The 16,122-nt window shown below is 47.4% G+C and overlaps 1 protein-coding gene across 4 annotated transcripts in view; it reads right to left on the reverse strand.

The window, feature by feature from the left end:
• ETV7 (ETS variant transcription factor 7) overlaps positions 1–15,615 on the reverse strand; it is a 29,534-nt gene extending 13,919 nt beyond the window's left edge. For 2 of the 4 annotated variants that reach the window (XM_030221169.1, XM_030221168.1), the window contains exons 1-4: positions 15,407–15,470; positions 10,987–11,086; positions 3,991–4,155; positions 376–498 (exon numbers count right to left, since the gene is read on the reverse strand). In XM_030221169.1, coding sequence (XP_030077029.1) covers positions 376–498; positions 3,991–4,155; positions 10,987–11,086; positions 15,407–15,457 — 439 coding nt within the window. In that variant the 5' untranslated portion in view covers positions 15,458–15,470. Of the gene's footprint in view, positions 1–375; positions 499–3,990; positions 4,156–10,986; positions 11,087–15,406; positions 15,471–15,531 lie in introns of those variants that run through there. The other 2 variants (XM_030221171.1, XM_030221170.1) reach the window with 2 other exon arrangements.
• Positions 15,616–16,122: the final 507 nt, after the last annotated feature.

Genomic DNA, 16,122 nt, shown 5'->3' on the forward strand with positions numbered 1-16,122 from the left:
AATCTCCAATAGTAGCAACATTCCATGTAGAATTTCCAATAGTATCTTATTTTATTTTTGTTACATTTGTACCCCGCGCCGCTTTCCCACTCATGGCAGGCTCAATGCGGCTTACATGGGGCAATGGAGGGTTAAGTGACTTGCCCAGAGTCACAAGGAGCTGCCTGTGCCTGAAGTGGGAATCAAACTCAGTTCCTCAGTTCCCCAGGACCAAAGTCCACCACCCTAACCACTAGGCCACTTCTCCACTCCACAATACAAAAGTATTATTTTATTTTCCACGTTTTGTTTTTATTTATTGCTCTTTAAGGTGGACTAACGGGGTTAGGACACTACTTTAACTAGAAAAAGAGTTGTTTGGAATAACGCTTTTACCTGTTGGGTTGGGGGTCTTCTGCATGTGCTTTATCTGTACAACAGGTGAGCTAGGGAAAGGTGCCTGGATTCGTTCTCTTCTCTGGACCTTAATGTACTGTAGTAACTCGAACAAAATATCACCTGTAGTGTAAAAAAAGGAAATCGGTAAGATGACGCTTAAAAGCCAACAGCATCCACAAATGGATTGTTACATCAGCTAAGTGACACCTAGAGGCCAGAGGAAGAGCTGCACTGGAGAAGGCTCAGAGCTGAAGACAGCTGCTTCTCTGTATCCTCTCTAGGCTGTGTAAAAATCCTTCCTTTCAAGCTTCTGTTTTCTGCAGGTTTTTTGACCTTGCATCAGGGTCTGCTCAGAGTCAAAGAGTACATTCAATCCAAAAGCCTGGATGGAATCTGCATCAAAGATTTGGTTATAGACAGAAACACATAGAACTTATATATTGCCATATTGGAACAGACCGAAGGTCCATCAAACCCAGCATCCTGTTTCCAACAGTGGCCAATCCAGGTTACAAGTACCTGGCAAGATCCCAAAAATGTACAATACATTTTATGCTGCTTATCCTAGAAATAAGCAGTGGATTTTCCCAAGTCCATCTTAATAATGGCTTAATGGCCTTTTCTTTTAGGAAATTATCCAAACCTTTTATAAACCCTGCTAAGCTAACTGCATATACTTGTTCCACTCAGTATTTACCTCATGGAGAAAGGTGGTACTCCTATTTCAAAATGGCCGCCGAGAATTGAAGTCTCACGAGGTCGCTTCAACTCTTGGCAGCCATTTTGAATCAGCGCCGAGATCAGCAACAGAATGCAGGGCAGCGCTCCGGGCAGGAAAGAGGGGGCTCTTTCCTGCCCCGAAGGCAGAAGAGGTCACTAGACCACCAGGGCAGTAGAGTAGTAAGTAAGGGAAGGGGAGGGCTGGGAGGCTAGCATAGGACGGCTCGCCCGCCAGCCTGCCCGTTTGTCCAGAAATCCAGACAAACGGCCAGATTGGCAAAGCCCGCCCAGTTGCCCAGACATTTCCTCAAAAAGAGGACATGTCCGGGTAAATCTGGACATATGGTAACCCTATCCTCATGGGATAAGGTTTCAGCTAACCTGGAGTTCAGCAGGGCTCTGATGGTCATTTCTGTGTATCAGTAATAGAAGTTCAAATGAAAGGCCCAGGGGTGGGGGGGGGAATCCATCTTAGAAGATAGAGGCTCCTCCTTCTCCTGCAGGGGCTGCTGAGGTGAAATTCAGCCCACTGCTATGTATTCAGATGAGCAACGTCAGCAATCCCAGGACTTTGCTCTATGAGGGAAGTGACTGGCCTGCATTACTTGGGGTCCTTTTACTAAGCCGCGGCGAAAAGTGGCCTGTGGCAGTGGGATCGTGTCTTTTGGGATGCACGCCGGGACAGTTTTTGCCGTGTCCTGGAAAAGGGTCTTTTTTTAAGGGGCTGGAAAATGGACGTGCGGCAAAATAAAAACCAGCACGCGTTCATTTTCTGCCCGAGACCTTGCCCCCACCCATTCACTTAGCGGTAAGGTCTCATGCGCTACCCAGGCAGTAGGCGTAAAGCACACGTACACTGCCATTTACCAGCAGGTAAGCGCCATGCAGCAGAAAACGGAAAATATTTTCTACTGCGTGTGTTTGATGTGCGCCAAATTCAGAATTACCGCCCAGGGCATGCGGTAGCCGGGCGGTAATGCTGATTTGGCCCACGCCTTATGCACCTTTGTAAAATTGCCCCTAAGTCTGTTGCTAGTCGGCTGATTTAAGGAACCTGTATCCAAGGCCGTCGAGAGGGGGGGACGGGGGGGCCTGGCGCTGCCGCCGCAGTCTGGCCCGCCCGCCCTCTGTTGCTCCCTGGCATTGGATTTAAGCGCCTCACCTTCGAAAGCGCAGGTTACGTCAGGCGAGGGCGGGACACGGAAGGAAGGAGTGGTCTGCTGCTGCTTGCTGTGCCTTCGAAGGTGAGGCGCTTAAGGTCTGTGCAGAGGGCCCGGGGGTGGAGAGGGTCCGGTGGTGGCCTTCTCCCGGGCTTGGCCCAGTCTCTCGGCGGCCCTGCCTGTATCCAAGCTGTTACATATTCCTGTGCTAAAGGCAGGATTAACAAATTATAAAAACCAGAATATGGTATAAAGGAGACGAAACAGTGGAAGGATTGACCCAAAAAGAGTTCTAAAAGATATGGAGGTAGTTTTTAAGGAACTTCTCAGAGTATAAACTCACCCAAGCGAGGCTACACCAAAGTGAATGACGTCTCTAAGGGTGAACAAGTTTCTTGATCACGGAACTTCTCTTTGAATATTTTTTCAATTTTTATGAGCAAATGCACACCCCTGCTCTTATTGATTTTAAACGATAAAGATAAAAATTCACCTACCACAAAATCAAAGAACTAATGAGTCAATCCTATCACTTGCTCCAATAAACCTCGTGCACACAAAAGTCAAAATATACTATAATCGAACACTCTTGATCGCTATTGTGTGCTGTTTCTATAAACAGTAAACCTTAACTTTCACTGTTTTCTATGATAATCGAATGTAATAAACCTAGGCACTTAACGTTATATGGTCAGGAATACCGCATCCATACTGGATTCGGTCCGTGTCCACATGTTGTTACCGGTTCAACATTTCTCTCAGTGAGACAAATTCTATTAGTTCTGTTACACGGCTTTTCAAACGGCTCTCCAATTGTCTTGACTCACTGTGGGACGAATCCTGTTGGAACTGTGGCTAGGCTGTCCAACGTTTCCACTCTATTAAATATGACCTTCAAGGTCATATACCAAGTTTTGGAGGGGGCCCCCTCAGGTGTGCAAATTCAGTGGATCCCAAGGCAGATTTTGCCCTAGTGAATCAGTTGCTGATAGAAAGAAGTGTGGAGGAAGGACCAAACCCACCAATGTCCACAGAGGTCTGTCCGTTCTCCCTCCTCCCCCTGTGATTTGCCCACCAGTTGGCAGAAGGCCTGAGCAAGCAGCACTTTCTACATGCCACATTGCTCATCCGCTTTTTCCTCTGCAGTTAAAAATCACACTAGACCTGTTTGTGGGAGTTTCTGATGGGAGGGGGCGATGTGACGGTTGCCTAGGGCCCACCAAAGGGCAGTGGCGATCCTAGGTCGGCTGCCACCCGGGGCGGATCGCCGCTGCGCCCCCCCGGGTGCAGCACGACACCCCCCCCCCCCCCCGGCGCATCAACACCCCCTTGGTGCATCAACACCCACCCCCTCCGGTGCATCAGCACCCCCCCCCCCCCCGGGTGCCTTCTTGGCTGCTGGGAGCAGCAGCGCACCTGTCGGCTCCGCTGGCTCCCTGCTCCCTCTGCCCCAGAACAGGAAGTAACCTGTTCCGGGGCAGAGAGCAGGGAACCAGCGGAGCCGACAGGTATGCGGCACCCCCCCCCCTGCAGCGTGCACCCTGCAGCGTACCAAGGGGGGGGGGGGGTCCGCCACTGCCAAAGGGTATATCCTGCCCTGCCTGTGGTACCCTAACCCAAAGAAGAGGATCAGTGTGCATTGAGTAAACGTTGCCAAACCCGAGCCTAGCTGCAAAAGAGAAGTGAGATTGTTAAAACGTGAGGTCTTTTACACACCAAGCTGTTCCCCGACCTGAACTAGGAGACCGGTGTCTGAAGTCCTCTTTTGTCAGGATGCACAGCCCCTTTCCATTCATTTCAAACTTGCTTTCATCTGTCCTCCGGAGTGAATATTCCTTCTCGGCCCACCTTAGCCAGTCGACCACGTCATCCTTACTCCACAGAGAGGGCTGGAGTCCTAAAACCCAAGAGCAACCCAAGCTGTTATTACTATTATTATTAGGATTTATTTACCGCCTTTTTGAAGGAATTCACTCAAGACAGTGTACAGTAAGAATAGATCAAACATGAGCAGCAGGCAATTAGAGCAGTAAAGATATTCGAACAACATAGTAGATGACGGCAGAGAAAGACCTGCATGGTCCATCCAGTCTGCTCATATGTGCTACTTTTTGTGTATACCTGACCTTGATTAGTATCTGCCATCCTCACGGCACAGACCGTAGAAGTCTGCCCAGCACTAGCCCCGCCTCCCAACCACCAGCCCTGCCCCCTGCCACCGGCACTGCCACCCAATCTGTGCTAAACTTCCACGGATCCCTTCCTTCTGAACAGGATTCCTTTATGTTTATCCCACGCATTTTTGAATTCTGTTACTGTTTTCATCTCCACCACCTCCCGCGGGAGGGCATTCCAAGCATCCACCAGTAGTATGGCATGGTATACTGCTTGCAATGACAACACAATACGTACTAGAACATTATAATTGGTAGTGAGGGCTAAGGCAAAGTTGTAACATATAGATGAGTAAGAAAGTAGGAAGAATTAGAAAGTAAAGTGATTGATTTGAAGAAAGTTGCACGTGAGGTCAGAGAGATGGTTAAATATTATCTCACGTGCAGGATGTCAGACTCAGAAACAGAACGAAGCCTTGCGCCGGAAGAAGAGGACCTCGGCTGGCGGGGATTGGGGGGCCTCGGCTGGAGGGGATTGGGGTCCCCTGCCAGCAAAGGTAGGCGGCGGTGGGGGAGGGTTGGCGGCAGGAGGGGGGGTCGAGAGAGTCGTTGGTAGGGGGGTCAAAGTTGTTGTTGGTGGTGGTGGTGGTGGCAGCAGCGGGGGGGGGTCGGCAATGGCGGGGGGGGGGGGGGTCGGTGGCGCTGGGGGGGCTAAAATGTGCCCCCTCACCTCGGGCTCTGGACCCCCCCTCCCGCCGAAGTCTGGCTGCGCCCCTGGCACAGAAACGTTTTGGCAGGGGGTCAGGGGTATAACAAAAAGAAATAGGGATGTACAAAAAAAAAAAGAAAAAAAACAATTAGAAGAATTTGTGAATGCCAGAAAAGAAGTGCATGTTAAAATGTATTTCCCAATGTTCACTGTTAGTAGGTGGCTGAAGTAAACAGGTGGGAGGGACGTATCTCCTATAAGTATTTAATTTTTTTCTTTTTCTTTGTTTCCTTTATCTTGGATATGAAAATTTGTTCTTTAATTATTAAATTCCTGTATTTTTCTGAGTTTCTTTTGTATCCTGGTACTGTGATATTATTTGGCTATTTTATATCATTTTGAAAATTATAAAAATAAAATAAAAAGAATTATTTTCTTCCTTAATTATATTATCTTTAAAAAATGGATGAAAATGGCGTGGTTAATATGACCTTAATTCGCAGTTTTGCATATATATTTTCGTGTATGCTTTGAAGCATACGGTATTACTGCGGCTTGCATGCAGGAGGTACTTTTTGGAGCATGTGGCATTGGTGTAACTTGCATCGCAGCAGAAATGAGCATCCTGTGGAAATGGGTTGTCTGCTCTTCCTCCTCTCTCCACTGAGCTGGCTTCCTGCTCACCAACTCCCAAAACCTTTGTCCTCTAACCTTAGATCTCTTACTGATATAAAACAAGAATTATGAACACACACAAGAAACTCTGGGGATTTCCATGCAGGCTGGGTAAATGTTGACACTTAAACGACTTTCTCAAGTTATGGGTGGGAAATAGAAACAGAGAAACATGGAAAATGACAGCCGATAAAGACCATGGGCTCATTATTCCAAACAATTTAAACAGCCAGGACAGACTTCTGGCCTTTAAGTTGTTTGTCCAGGGCTAACCGGCAGTGACGTACCAAGGGGGGGGGGCAGTGGGGGTGGTCCGCCCCGGGTGCACGCTGCTGGGGGGGTGCCGCGCGCCTGTCAGCTCTTCGTTTTCATGCTCCCTCTGTCCCGGAACAGGTTACTTCCTGTTCTGGGGCAGAGGGAGGATGGAAACGAAGAGCCAGGTGCGCGGCACCCCCCCCCCACCCAGTGGCGTGCACCCGGGGGGGGGTTCTTTCGCTGGGGGGTCACGCTGCACCTGGGGGGTTATTTCGGTGGGGGAGGTCGCGCTGTTCCGGGGGGGGGGCGCTGCACCCGGGGGGGCGGGGCGCATCGGCGATCCGCCCCGGGTGTCAGCGCCCCTAGGAACGCCACTGCTAACCGGGTATATTCAGGGGCACTAAACCAGAGAGTGACACCGAATACACCCAGTTAACACCTAATCTACAACTGGCTATTTTGTGGACGGTCTGAAGCAGAGTCCGCATTTCTGTGCCGATATTCAGCACTTAACCAGATAACTTAGCTGGATAAATAGAACCACATAAAACACAGTTCAATCTTTATCTGGTTAAGTTCTGAATATTTCATTTAACTGGATAAGTTATCCAGCCACGTATAACTGGGCATTCAATGCCGGTGCCCAGATATGGCCTGCATTGGATATCCAGGGATACTGCTAGCGGCAGCCAGAAAAACACTTTCCGCCACAGGTGGAATATTGACCTTGATATGACCTATCCAGTCTGCCCACCCTTAACAGCTGCTAATCTGTACGATCCTTTCTTCTCCCTTCGAGATTCTACGGTGCTTGTCCTAAGCATTCTTGAATTCAGATACAGCCTTCGTCTCCACCACCTCCCCCGAGAAGTCATTCCACGTATCCCTTTCCATTAAGAATTATTTCTTTAGATTATTCCTCCTGAGTCTGTCCCCTTTCACCTTCATCCTATACCCCCTCATTCCAGTGCTTCTTCTCAATTGAAAGAGTCTCAACTCCTGTTCATTTATGCCACAGAGGTATTTAAACACCTCTATCGTATCTCCTCTCGCCCACCTTTCTTCCACGGTATATATTTTGAGATCTTTAAGTCTGTTCCTGTACACTTTATGATGAAGACCACTGACCATCATAGCCGCCAAGGGGGGGGGGCAGGGGGGACAAATTTCCCCGGGCCCAGGCCTCCAAGCGGGGCCCAGCGCCGCAGTCCCACCCGCCCTCCGTCGTCGACCGTCTGCCCCCTGCATTGAAATCGCAGTTTCACCTCCGTGAAAGCAGTGCTGCAGGCAGCAGAACGCCTCCCTTCGGCCCTCCTTCCCTCCCTGTGGCCCGCCCTTGTTTGACGTAACTTCCGCGAGGGCGGGACACAAGGAGGGAAGGAGGGCCGAAGGGAGGCGTTCTGCTGCCTGCAGCACTGCTTTCACGGAGGTGAAACTGCGATTTCAGTACAGGGGGCCCGGCCCGGTGGCGGACGGAGGGGGGAGCGGTGGTGGCGACCTTGGGGGGGTGGAGGGGGGAGCAGTGGCTGAGGGGGAAGCAGTGGCTGCGGCGACCTCAGGGGGGAGGAGGAGCGGTGGCTACCTTGGGGGGAGGAGGGGGGAGCGGCAGCAGCGACCTTGGGGGTGGAGCGGCGAAGGCGGCAGAAGCGGGGCACCGGGAGCGGCCTTGCCCCGGGCCCAGCCCAGTCTCTCAGCGGCCCTGATGACCATTTTAATAACCACCTCTGGACTCACTCCATCCTGTTTATGTCTTTTTGAAGGTGAGGTCTCCAGAATTGTACACAGTAGTCTAAATGAGGTCTCACCAGAGACTTATATAGTCACTATCACCTACTTTTTCCTCTCCCTATGCACCCAAGCATCATTCTGGCTTTTTGTCATCACTTTTTCTATCTGTTTCACCTTAAGATTTTCAGACACAATTCTTTTCTTCTTTCATTTACAGAAGTACTTCACCCCTTGTACTGTACTGTTCCCTCGGGGTTTTGCAGCCCAAATACATGACCCTGAATTATTTAATGATAAATCTTAGCTGCCAAGTTCTAGACCATTCTTCGAGCTTTGCTGGGTCGTTCCTCATGCTATCCACACCATCAGCGGCATCTGCCCTGCTGCAGGTTTTAGTATCATCCACAAAGAGGTAAACCCTAGCAGACAACCCTTCATCACCAAGGACTGATCATTGTGGCACACCACTGATAACACCTTTTTCCTCAGTAGACGTGAAGCGTCTGTTCACGCTTTCCAAAAATACTAGGACTAGGGGGCATGCGATGAAGCTACAATGTAGTAAATTTAAAACGAATCGGAGAAACATTTTCGTCGCTCAATGTGTAACGAAACTCTGGAATTTGTTGCCAGAGAATGTGGTAAAGTCAGTTAGCTTAGCAGAGTTTAAAAAAGGTTTGGACGGCTTCCTAAAGGAAAAGTCCATAGACCGTTATTAAATGGACTTGGGGAAAATCCACTATTTCTGGGATAAGCAGTATACAATGTTTTGTACATTTTGGGGATCTTGCCAGGTATTTGTGACCTGAATTGGCCACTGTTGGAAACAGGATGCTGGGCTCGATGGACCTTTGGTCTGTCCCAGTATGGCAACACTTATGTACTTAGGATTCTGAATGGAATCTTGCTATACACTTTGAAATTCTGCATGGAATCTTGTTATTCTTTAGAATTCTAGAATCTTGCTACTCTTTGGGGTTCTACATGGAATGTTGCTATTGTTTGGGTTTCTGCCAGGTACTTGTGACCTGGATTGGCCACTGTTGGAAACAGGATGCTGGGCTCGATGGACCTTTGGTCTTTCCCAGTATGGCAACACTTATGTACCTTTTCTTGCTTTCCACTCAACCCATAGATGATGCTCTCTCTCAGCTTTCTGTGGTGTTCTTTTTGGGTTCCTCATGTTGTGAATTCATTTCTTTTGTGCGAATGGTACCTTTTTTTTCCCCCCCTTTATTTCTACTGCCACTTCTTTGGAGAACCATCTAGGTTTCCTTTTCCTCTTACTTTTACTTACTTTCCTTATATAAAGAACTGTTGCCCTTGTTATAGCCTATTTCACTTTAGTCTTCTGTTCTTCCACCTCTTTTATCTCTTCCCATCCTGCCACCTGCTCCTCCAAGAACATCTCTGTTTTGCTGGAGTCTGCACGTTTAAAATCCAAGACTTTAAGGTTGGCGTGACCAGACTCCACCCCCACCTGGGTGGCTGCCCAGCAGGACATTTAGACAAGTTCTCCCCATTCATGAGTATTAAATCCAGCAGCGACCCTTCTCTGGTGGGTTCCCTCATCATTTGCCCTTGCAGGGCATCCACTGTCTACTGCTTTCCAGATTTGCAGGTGGTATACACCAATCCACATCTGGTAGATCGAAGTCAACCGGTATCATTACCTCCCCTTTCATCCCCATCTTTGCAATATCAATGTTCATGTCTCTGTCCTGTACTTCCATTTGAGTTGGAGGTCTGTAGACTACACCAGTGTGAATGAGAGTCGTCATTTCTTCCCAACATAACTATAAGCTCTTTTGGGCAGGAATTCATTCTACCCAATTTCAGCGCTATTTAACCAGCCAGGACCGGCTGTTTCCAGTTATCGTTGGTCGATGTCCTTTTCGTCCACTGCGAGTTCCCTCTCCCTCTCATATTTTAAAAGCCTGCCCTGTAACAGACAATATTTCTGGTCCTCCCCCTAATACTACTCAACTTTTCATAGGTCTTCTCAACTGCCATTCCATACGTTCAAAAACTCTTCTGCTCCATGACCCCATTTCTAGCATTCACTTGGATCTCACGGAGACATGGCTCCAGGAGGGTGAGGAAGCCTACCTTTACCAAAGTTTGCCCCCTGGCTTCTCTGCCCTACACATTGCTAGGACTTTTAACAGGGATGGAAGGATGGCAGTATGCTTCCCCCAGCAAATTCCAGTTGACAGTTTCTATTACTCAGACCTCCTAGGAGTTTAAATTTCTGCACCTATAAAGCTCACCCTATTGATTTACTACTCACCACCATCCCTTCCAAAATGCAGCTGGGACGGCTCTTCTACAGTCACTTGCAGATGCTTTCACTGAACGTACTGATCTCATCATAGTCAGGGACTTCAACGTTCATGTTGATGGCCCCTCTTCTCTCAGGGTATCCCAGTTCCAGATGGTGCTCAATGACATCGGTCTGGTCCAGAAGATTAACTTTCCTACCCACATTGCTGGTCATGCCCTTGATTTGGTACCTGTTACAACAATCCTCAAGACATCACTTTCTGGCTTCTTCTCTTTACCGGTCCCCTGTTCTGACCACTTTCTTATCTCTTTCTGCCTAACCCCCCCTCTGAGTCAGCCTTTATTTTCCACAGACCCTCCCCAGTGTCCCCGTGATCCTAAATCCTTCCCTCCCTTGTTCACCTCTTTCCCCACTTTGTTCCTTGGGCTATCCGCAAATATTCTGCGGGAGACGGCCAGTTATCTCCCGCTGAATATTTGTGGTCAGTGATTAGTGTCTAACTGGGTACGTCGCAGGATATAACCAGCTATCCGCAAATAGTCAGCACTTCATCAATCAAGTTTGGCAGCCAAATAGCAGGTCTGATTACGGCTGGTTTAAACTTAACCAGCCAGCACTCAATATTGACCAGGCCAGTTAAGTTGAAACCAGCCAAAAATAAACCAGACACTAAATGCCGGTCGCTGGACATGGCCCATCAGTGAAATATCCGGGCTCAATGCTAACCGTGGGAGGCAGCCTGGCTAACTCCTGTGGTCTGAATATCGGCCCCATTGTATTTTATATAATAGCAATTTATATAATACAGTGCTCAGGTTAACAGAAATGTATGCATGGATTTGGCGAGTTACATATTCAGCTACATAAGTCATTTCCGCGTTCAAACTGGCTTTCAATCTAGTAAGAAAACCACCTCAGTGTGCTTGATTTTGATGTGCGGTAGGTGAGGGGATATCTACTCACTGAGTCTCCCTGGCACACTGCAGACCTCTGCATCCTCCATACCAAGCTGAGGATTCACACAACCCAGCTGCAAGGAAGAGGGGTCAAGGGCCAGTCTGTCCTGCAGAGAGCAGAAAAGGTGGTTAGAAACAGGCAGAACAGCCAGATCGTCTTCTGGGGTTCAACATAATGGTGAAAAAATGTATCTAGCCAGGTTCACCTTTTCCACCAGTCATCCATGAAAGGGGAAAGGGAAATGGGACTTGATATACTGCCTTTCTGAGGTTTTTGCAACTACATTCAAAGCGGTTTACATATATTCAGGTACTTATTTTGTACCAGGAGCAATGGAGGGTTAAGTGACTTGCCCAGAGTCACAAGGAGCTGCAGTGGGGAACCGAACTCAGTTCCCCAGGATCAAAGTCCACTGCACTAATATGAAGCATATTGCAGTCTCATGGCATCATCGCTGTTTCTTTGGGGTCTGATGTTCAGGGCTGGTTGATCGTGAAGCTGACCAGGTCGTACTTGGATTTTCAGTGGCACATAACCTGATAGTTGCCTCTGAAAATCCAGGCAGACTGCTGCAGCACTATCCAGTTAATGCAAGGGCAGCCCAGGGCGGAGCCTCTTCATTGGGTCAGTAACTTGCTTTGGTTTACTTTTATAAATAGATTTTATAACCATTACTTTATTTTTTAAAAATCAGCAAAGAAAAACCCTGTAATATATTAAACACCCAGTGAATCTGAATGTAACTCACCTTCAGCTACTACTGAAAAAGGTGTCAGCAAAATCCAAATAAATATAGTAGCACTTACCTCTGACCACAGATCGTCCAAAATTAGCCATGTTTCGTTACTGCATCAGGGATGGTCATAACAAATATTCCCGCACCACCTGGAATCTTCATAGAAATATGGCTAATGCCGGACGGTCTGTGATCACAGATGTGCGCTTTCCTACTATATTCATATATTAACATTTTTGCTGATTTTTTTTCCAATTAAAGTCATGGTTATAAAATCTATTTATAAGAGTAAACCATAATATGTTTCTGACCCAATGAGAAGGCTAAGGTGAGTCATGAGTGGCCACTGAAGTGTCAGTGCTATGGGTTAATTCTGTTTGGCGTTGGGTGATTTTTTTTTTTGGGGGGGGGTGATTTTTATTGTACGATTATACATAAGCATTTACACCAGCAATGATCTTATGCCAAAAGTTAGGCACACCACTGTGAGCTTACACTAGTATTGTGTAACAGCAATTGTGCATGTGTTCACACTTAGGGTCCCTTTTACTAAGCTGCAGCAAAGAACAACTCATAAAGAAACTTCAGACCGCTCAAAACACGGCAGCCAGGCTTATATTTGGAAAACCCCGATTCGAAAGCGCCAAACCCCTCCGAGAAAAATTGCACTGGCTCCTAATCAAAGAACGTGTAGCTTTCAAAATCTGCACCCTGGTTCACAAAATTATCTACGGAGAGGCCCCGGGATACATGACAGACCTCATCGACCTACCAGTCAGAAATACAACCGGATCAACACGAACATATCTAAACCTCCACTACCCAAGCTGCAAAGGACTCAAATACAAATCAACTCATGCATCCAGCTTTTCCTACATAAGCACGCAACTATGGAACGCATTACCAAAAGCCATGAAAACAATGTATAACCACCTAAACCTCCGGAAATCACTAAAATCTTACCTGTTCAAAAAGGCATACCCTACCGACCCAACTTAAATACCTGAACCCTGCAACACTACGAAACCAAAGCACATAATGGTCATAACGAAACTCTTCCCCTATACGATTCCTTATATGTTTGTTCCACATGAACCTTATTCTACCACAATATCACTGTGTAACTGTCTATACCGGAATTGGTGAACGCCGTTATGGTACTATGTGAGCCACATTGAGCCTGCAAATAGGTGGGAAAATGTGGGATACAAATGCAATAAATAAAATGGCCTGCATTAGTATGGATGCGTGAAATTGGGACGTGCTGGGCCAATTTTTTTTTTTACTGCAGCTGGGAAATAAAGGCTTTTTTAATAGGGCAGTAAACGGCTGTGTGGTAAAATGAAAAGGAGCTCATGGCTATTTCTTGCCTTTCCGCCACCCATTCACCTAGCGGTAAGGGCTCATGCACTACTTGCGTGGTAATTATGCAGCTTGTGTCGATGTGGCTGCACCGCCAATTGCCACTGGGAACCCCCCCCCCCCCCCCCCCCCCATGGTAGAAAATAGAAAATTATTTTTTTTCCACTGGAAACAGCGCACACCTTCGTAATTAAAACCGGGTGCCTGCGCTACCCCAGCGGTAGTACCGATTTGACGCATGCTGCCTTAGCAAACCGTGGCAGAACGGAGACGTGGATACAACCTGCGTTTGCTGCTCATAATGTCATGGGATTGATGATGCCTCACGTTTGAGTCAATCAGTATCTGTGCACTGAGGTGCTTTCAGGATTCTGAATTGTGATTGCATTTGCTTGATTTTTTTGAGGAGTATCATTCGATATCTGTGTGTGTATCTTTCAAGAGATGTCGTCATAATTGACAAAGGCGTACAAACTCTTGGGTCTATTTTATTTATTTATTTTATTTATTTATTTGTTACATTTGTATCCCACGTTTTCCCACCTATTTGCAGGCTCAATGTGGCTTACATTGTACCGTAGAGATGTTCGCCATCTCCGGTAGAGTGACAAACACAAAGAGTTGTTGTGGTCGAATAAGTTTCATGTGTTTGTAGACACATTGGGGAATCGTAGAGAGGAAGCGTTGGGAAGAGTCTATAACAAGCTTTGGTTTCGTTGTGTTGCAGGGTTTAGGTACTTAAGTTGGGTCGATAGGGTATGCCTTTTTGAACAGGTTGGTTTTTAGTGATTTCCAGAAGTTTAGGTGGTGGTACGTTGTTTTCACAGCTTTTGGTAGTGCGTTCCACAGTTGTGTGCTTACGTAGGAGAAGCTGGATGCATAAGTTGATTTGTATTTGAGTCCTTTGCAGCTTGGGTAGTGGCGATTTAGGTATGGTCGTGTAGTTCCGATTGCGTTTCTTGTTGGTAGGTCTATGAAGTCTGTCATGTATCCCGGGGCTTCGCGGTAGACAATTTTATGGACCAGGGGGCAGATTTTGAAAGCAATACGTTCTTTGATTGGTAGCCAGTGTAGTTTTTCTCTGAGGGGTTTGGCACCTTCGAATCACGTTTTTCCAATTATAAGCCTGGCTGCTGTGTTTTGAGCGGTCTGAAGTTTCTTTATGATTTGTTCTTTGCATCCCGAGTAAATTCCATTGCAGCAGTCTGCATGGCTTAGTACCATTGATTGTATCAGGCTGCGAAATGTTTCCCTCAGGAAGAACTCATTAAAGAACTCTTTGATTGTTCCAGTCTTGGAGGTCTCATTGCAGGTTTTTTTCTACATGTATTTCATCAAACGCGTGGTCATCACAACTCTGTTCCTGCTCCACTCAGCAATGCCCCCCCCCCCAGAACACCTACACCTGTCACCACAGGGTGAGCATAAGAAGGCAATGCCCCCCCCCACCACCTAAAGTTGAGGTGCTAATGACAAAATGGTCCCCCTCACTGCCAATATCACCACCTTATTCGTTGCCCCTCCCCCAAAGTAGGTAAACCTTTAAAGTCTGCAAATCGTTCCGCTAATCACACTTTCCTATACAAATGAAAGTAGCCACAGTCACATTCAGGCCTTAAAACTGCCTATCTTTCCAGCATTGCACAGTAAAGTTCAAGCGCGGGGGGGGGGGGGGGGGGGGAATCCTGTGATTAAAGTCTGAAGAAAAAGAATCAGATTGTGCAAGGCAGAGATAAAGTTGCAGAAAAGTAAAAGCGAAACCTCTGATTTCCACTTTTTTTGAAACGGTGAAACCAGCTGCTTTTGAATGAATGTTTTATTCTGTATAGCTCAGCATGGAAAGCTGAGGAATTTGTGCAATGATACAAAAAAATAAAAATTCTCTAATTTGCACAAAACATTTTTTCCTGGACGTTTACACCATTAGGAAGAGTCTTCCCTTAAAACCTCATATTAAAAAATAATTCTCTCATTTCACTTTGTTTTATGCTGCCTTTGAATGGGACTCCCAACACTTTCAATCTTGCAAACATTTGCCTAAATACGTTTGTTTATATCCACTAATTCAGAATTGTACGTTTAAATTAACCGATCGCAATGAATTCGATCATCAGTCGTGTGTGAAGGTCTTTGAAATGCAACGCTCAGCACTAATCAGGGACTTTCCAGCCCTCCGAATTCAAGATCTATGTACGCGCGTATTTCCCACGGCAAACGTTTATTTCGGGCATCGGAAGAAAGTCTGCAAAGGCGACCGGGCACTGTATCTCGGCCCATGTTGACAGGAAACTGCTGCAGGACCTGGAGGCAGCAGTAGCTGCCACTTACCTGGCTGCCAGGTGCGGCAGGAGGCGAGGTGGCATTGCCCTGCTCCGCCATGGGTCCCTCCCTCCCTCGCCCACCCTGCTGCTCCCACCGGGTCAGATCGGATCTCTCCAGGGGCTCCGACCCACCTCCCGCGGCAACGGGAACAAAGCCCACAACTGCTCCCCCCGGAGCAAGGATCGGCAGGGATCGGCTTGAGGAGCTTTTGGCCTCGCAACGTCCTTCCGGGAAGCGAAAATGAAAGAAACCGGATTTGAGAGGCAGGGAAAGGATTTGGCAACAGTGACCCATCGGCTTGATTTATGCCGCCTGGTTAACTGCCAGGTAGACCTGGAGGAGGTGGGGTCAGGAAAGTGAGATTTCCTAACCGTGACCCTGTGCACAGGTTAAAAGATAGGGATTGTTCTGGACCACCTCCCCATAAGCTTTGCTGCTCTTGCAGGGACTGGGGTTTGTCTCCTGTGAACTGCAGTTATAACCGGAGAATTGCAGGGAGGGGGCTTCTCCATACACCTACCATCTGCCAATTCAATTAAAAAAAAAACCCTCCACCTTCCCCAGCCTCTACATTGTACTACAGTTTATGTTAGATTTCTCACCAGTAGCTGTAGTTTAGTGATTAGAGCAGATTAGGCTAAGAATTACAGAAATCAGCACAGAAATCAGCACAAAAATACTAGGACTAGAGGGCATGAGTTGAAGCTACAGTGTGGTAAATT

This window comes from Microcaecilia unicolor, chromosome 12 (assembly GCF_901765095.1).
Source record: "Microcaecilia unicolor chromosome 12, aMicUni1.1, whole genome shotgun sequence".
Classification (NCBI taxonomy): domain Eukaryota; kingdom Metazoa; phylum Chordata; class Amphibia; order Gymnophiona; family Siphonopidae; genus Microcaecilia; species Microcaecilia unicolor.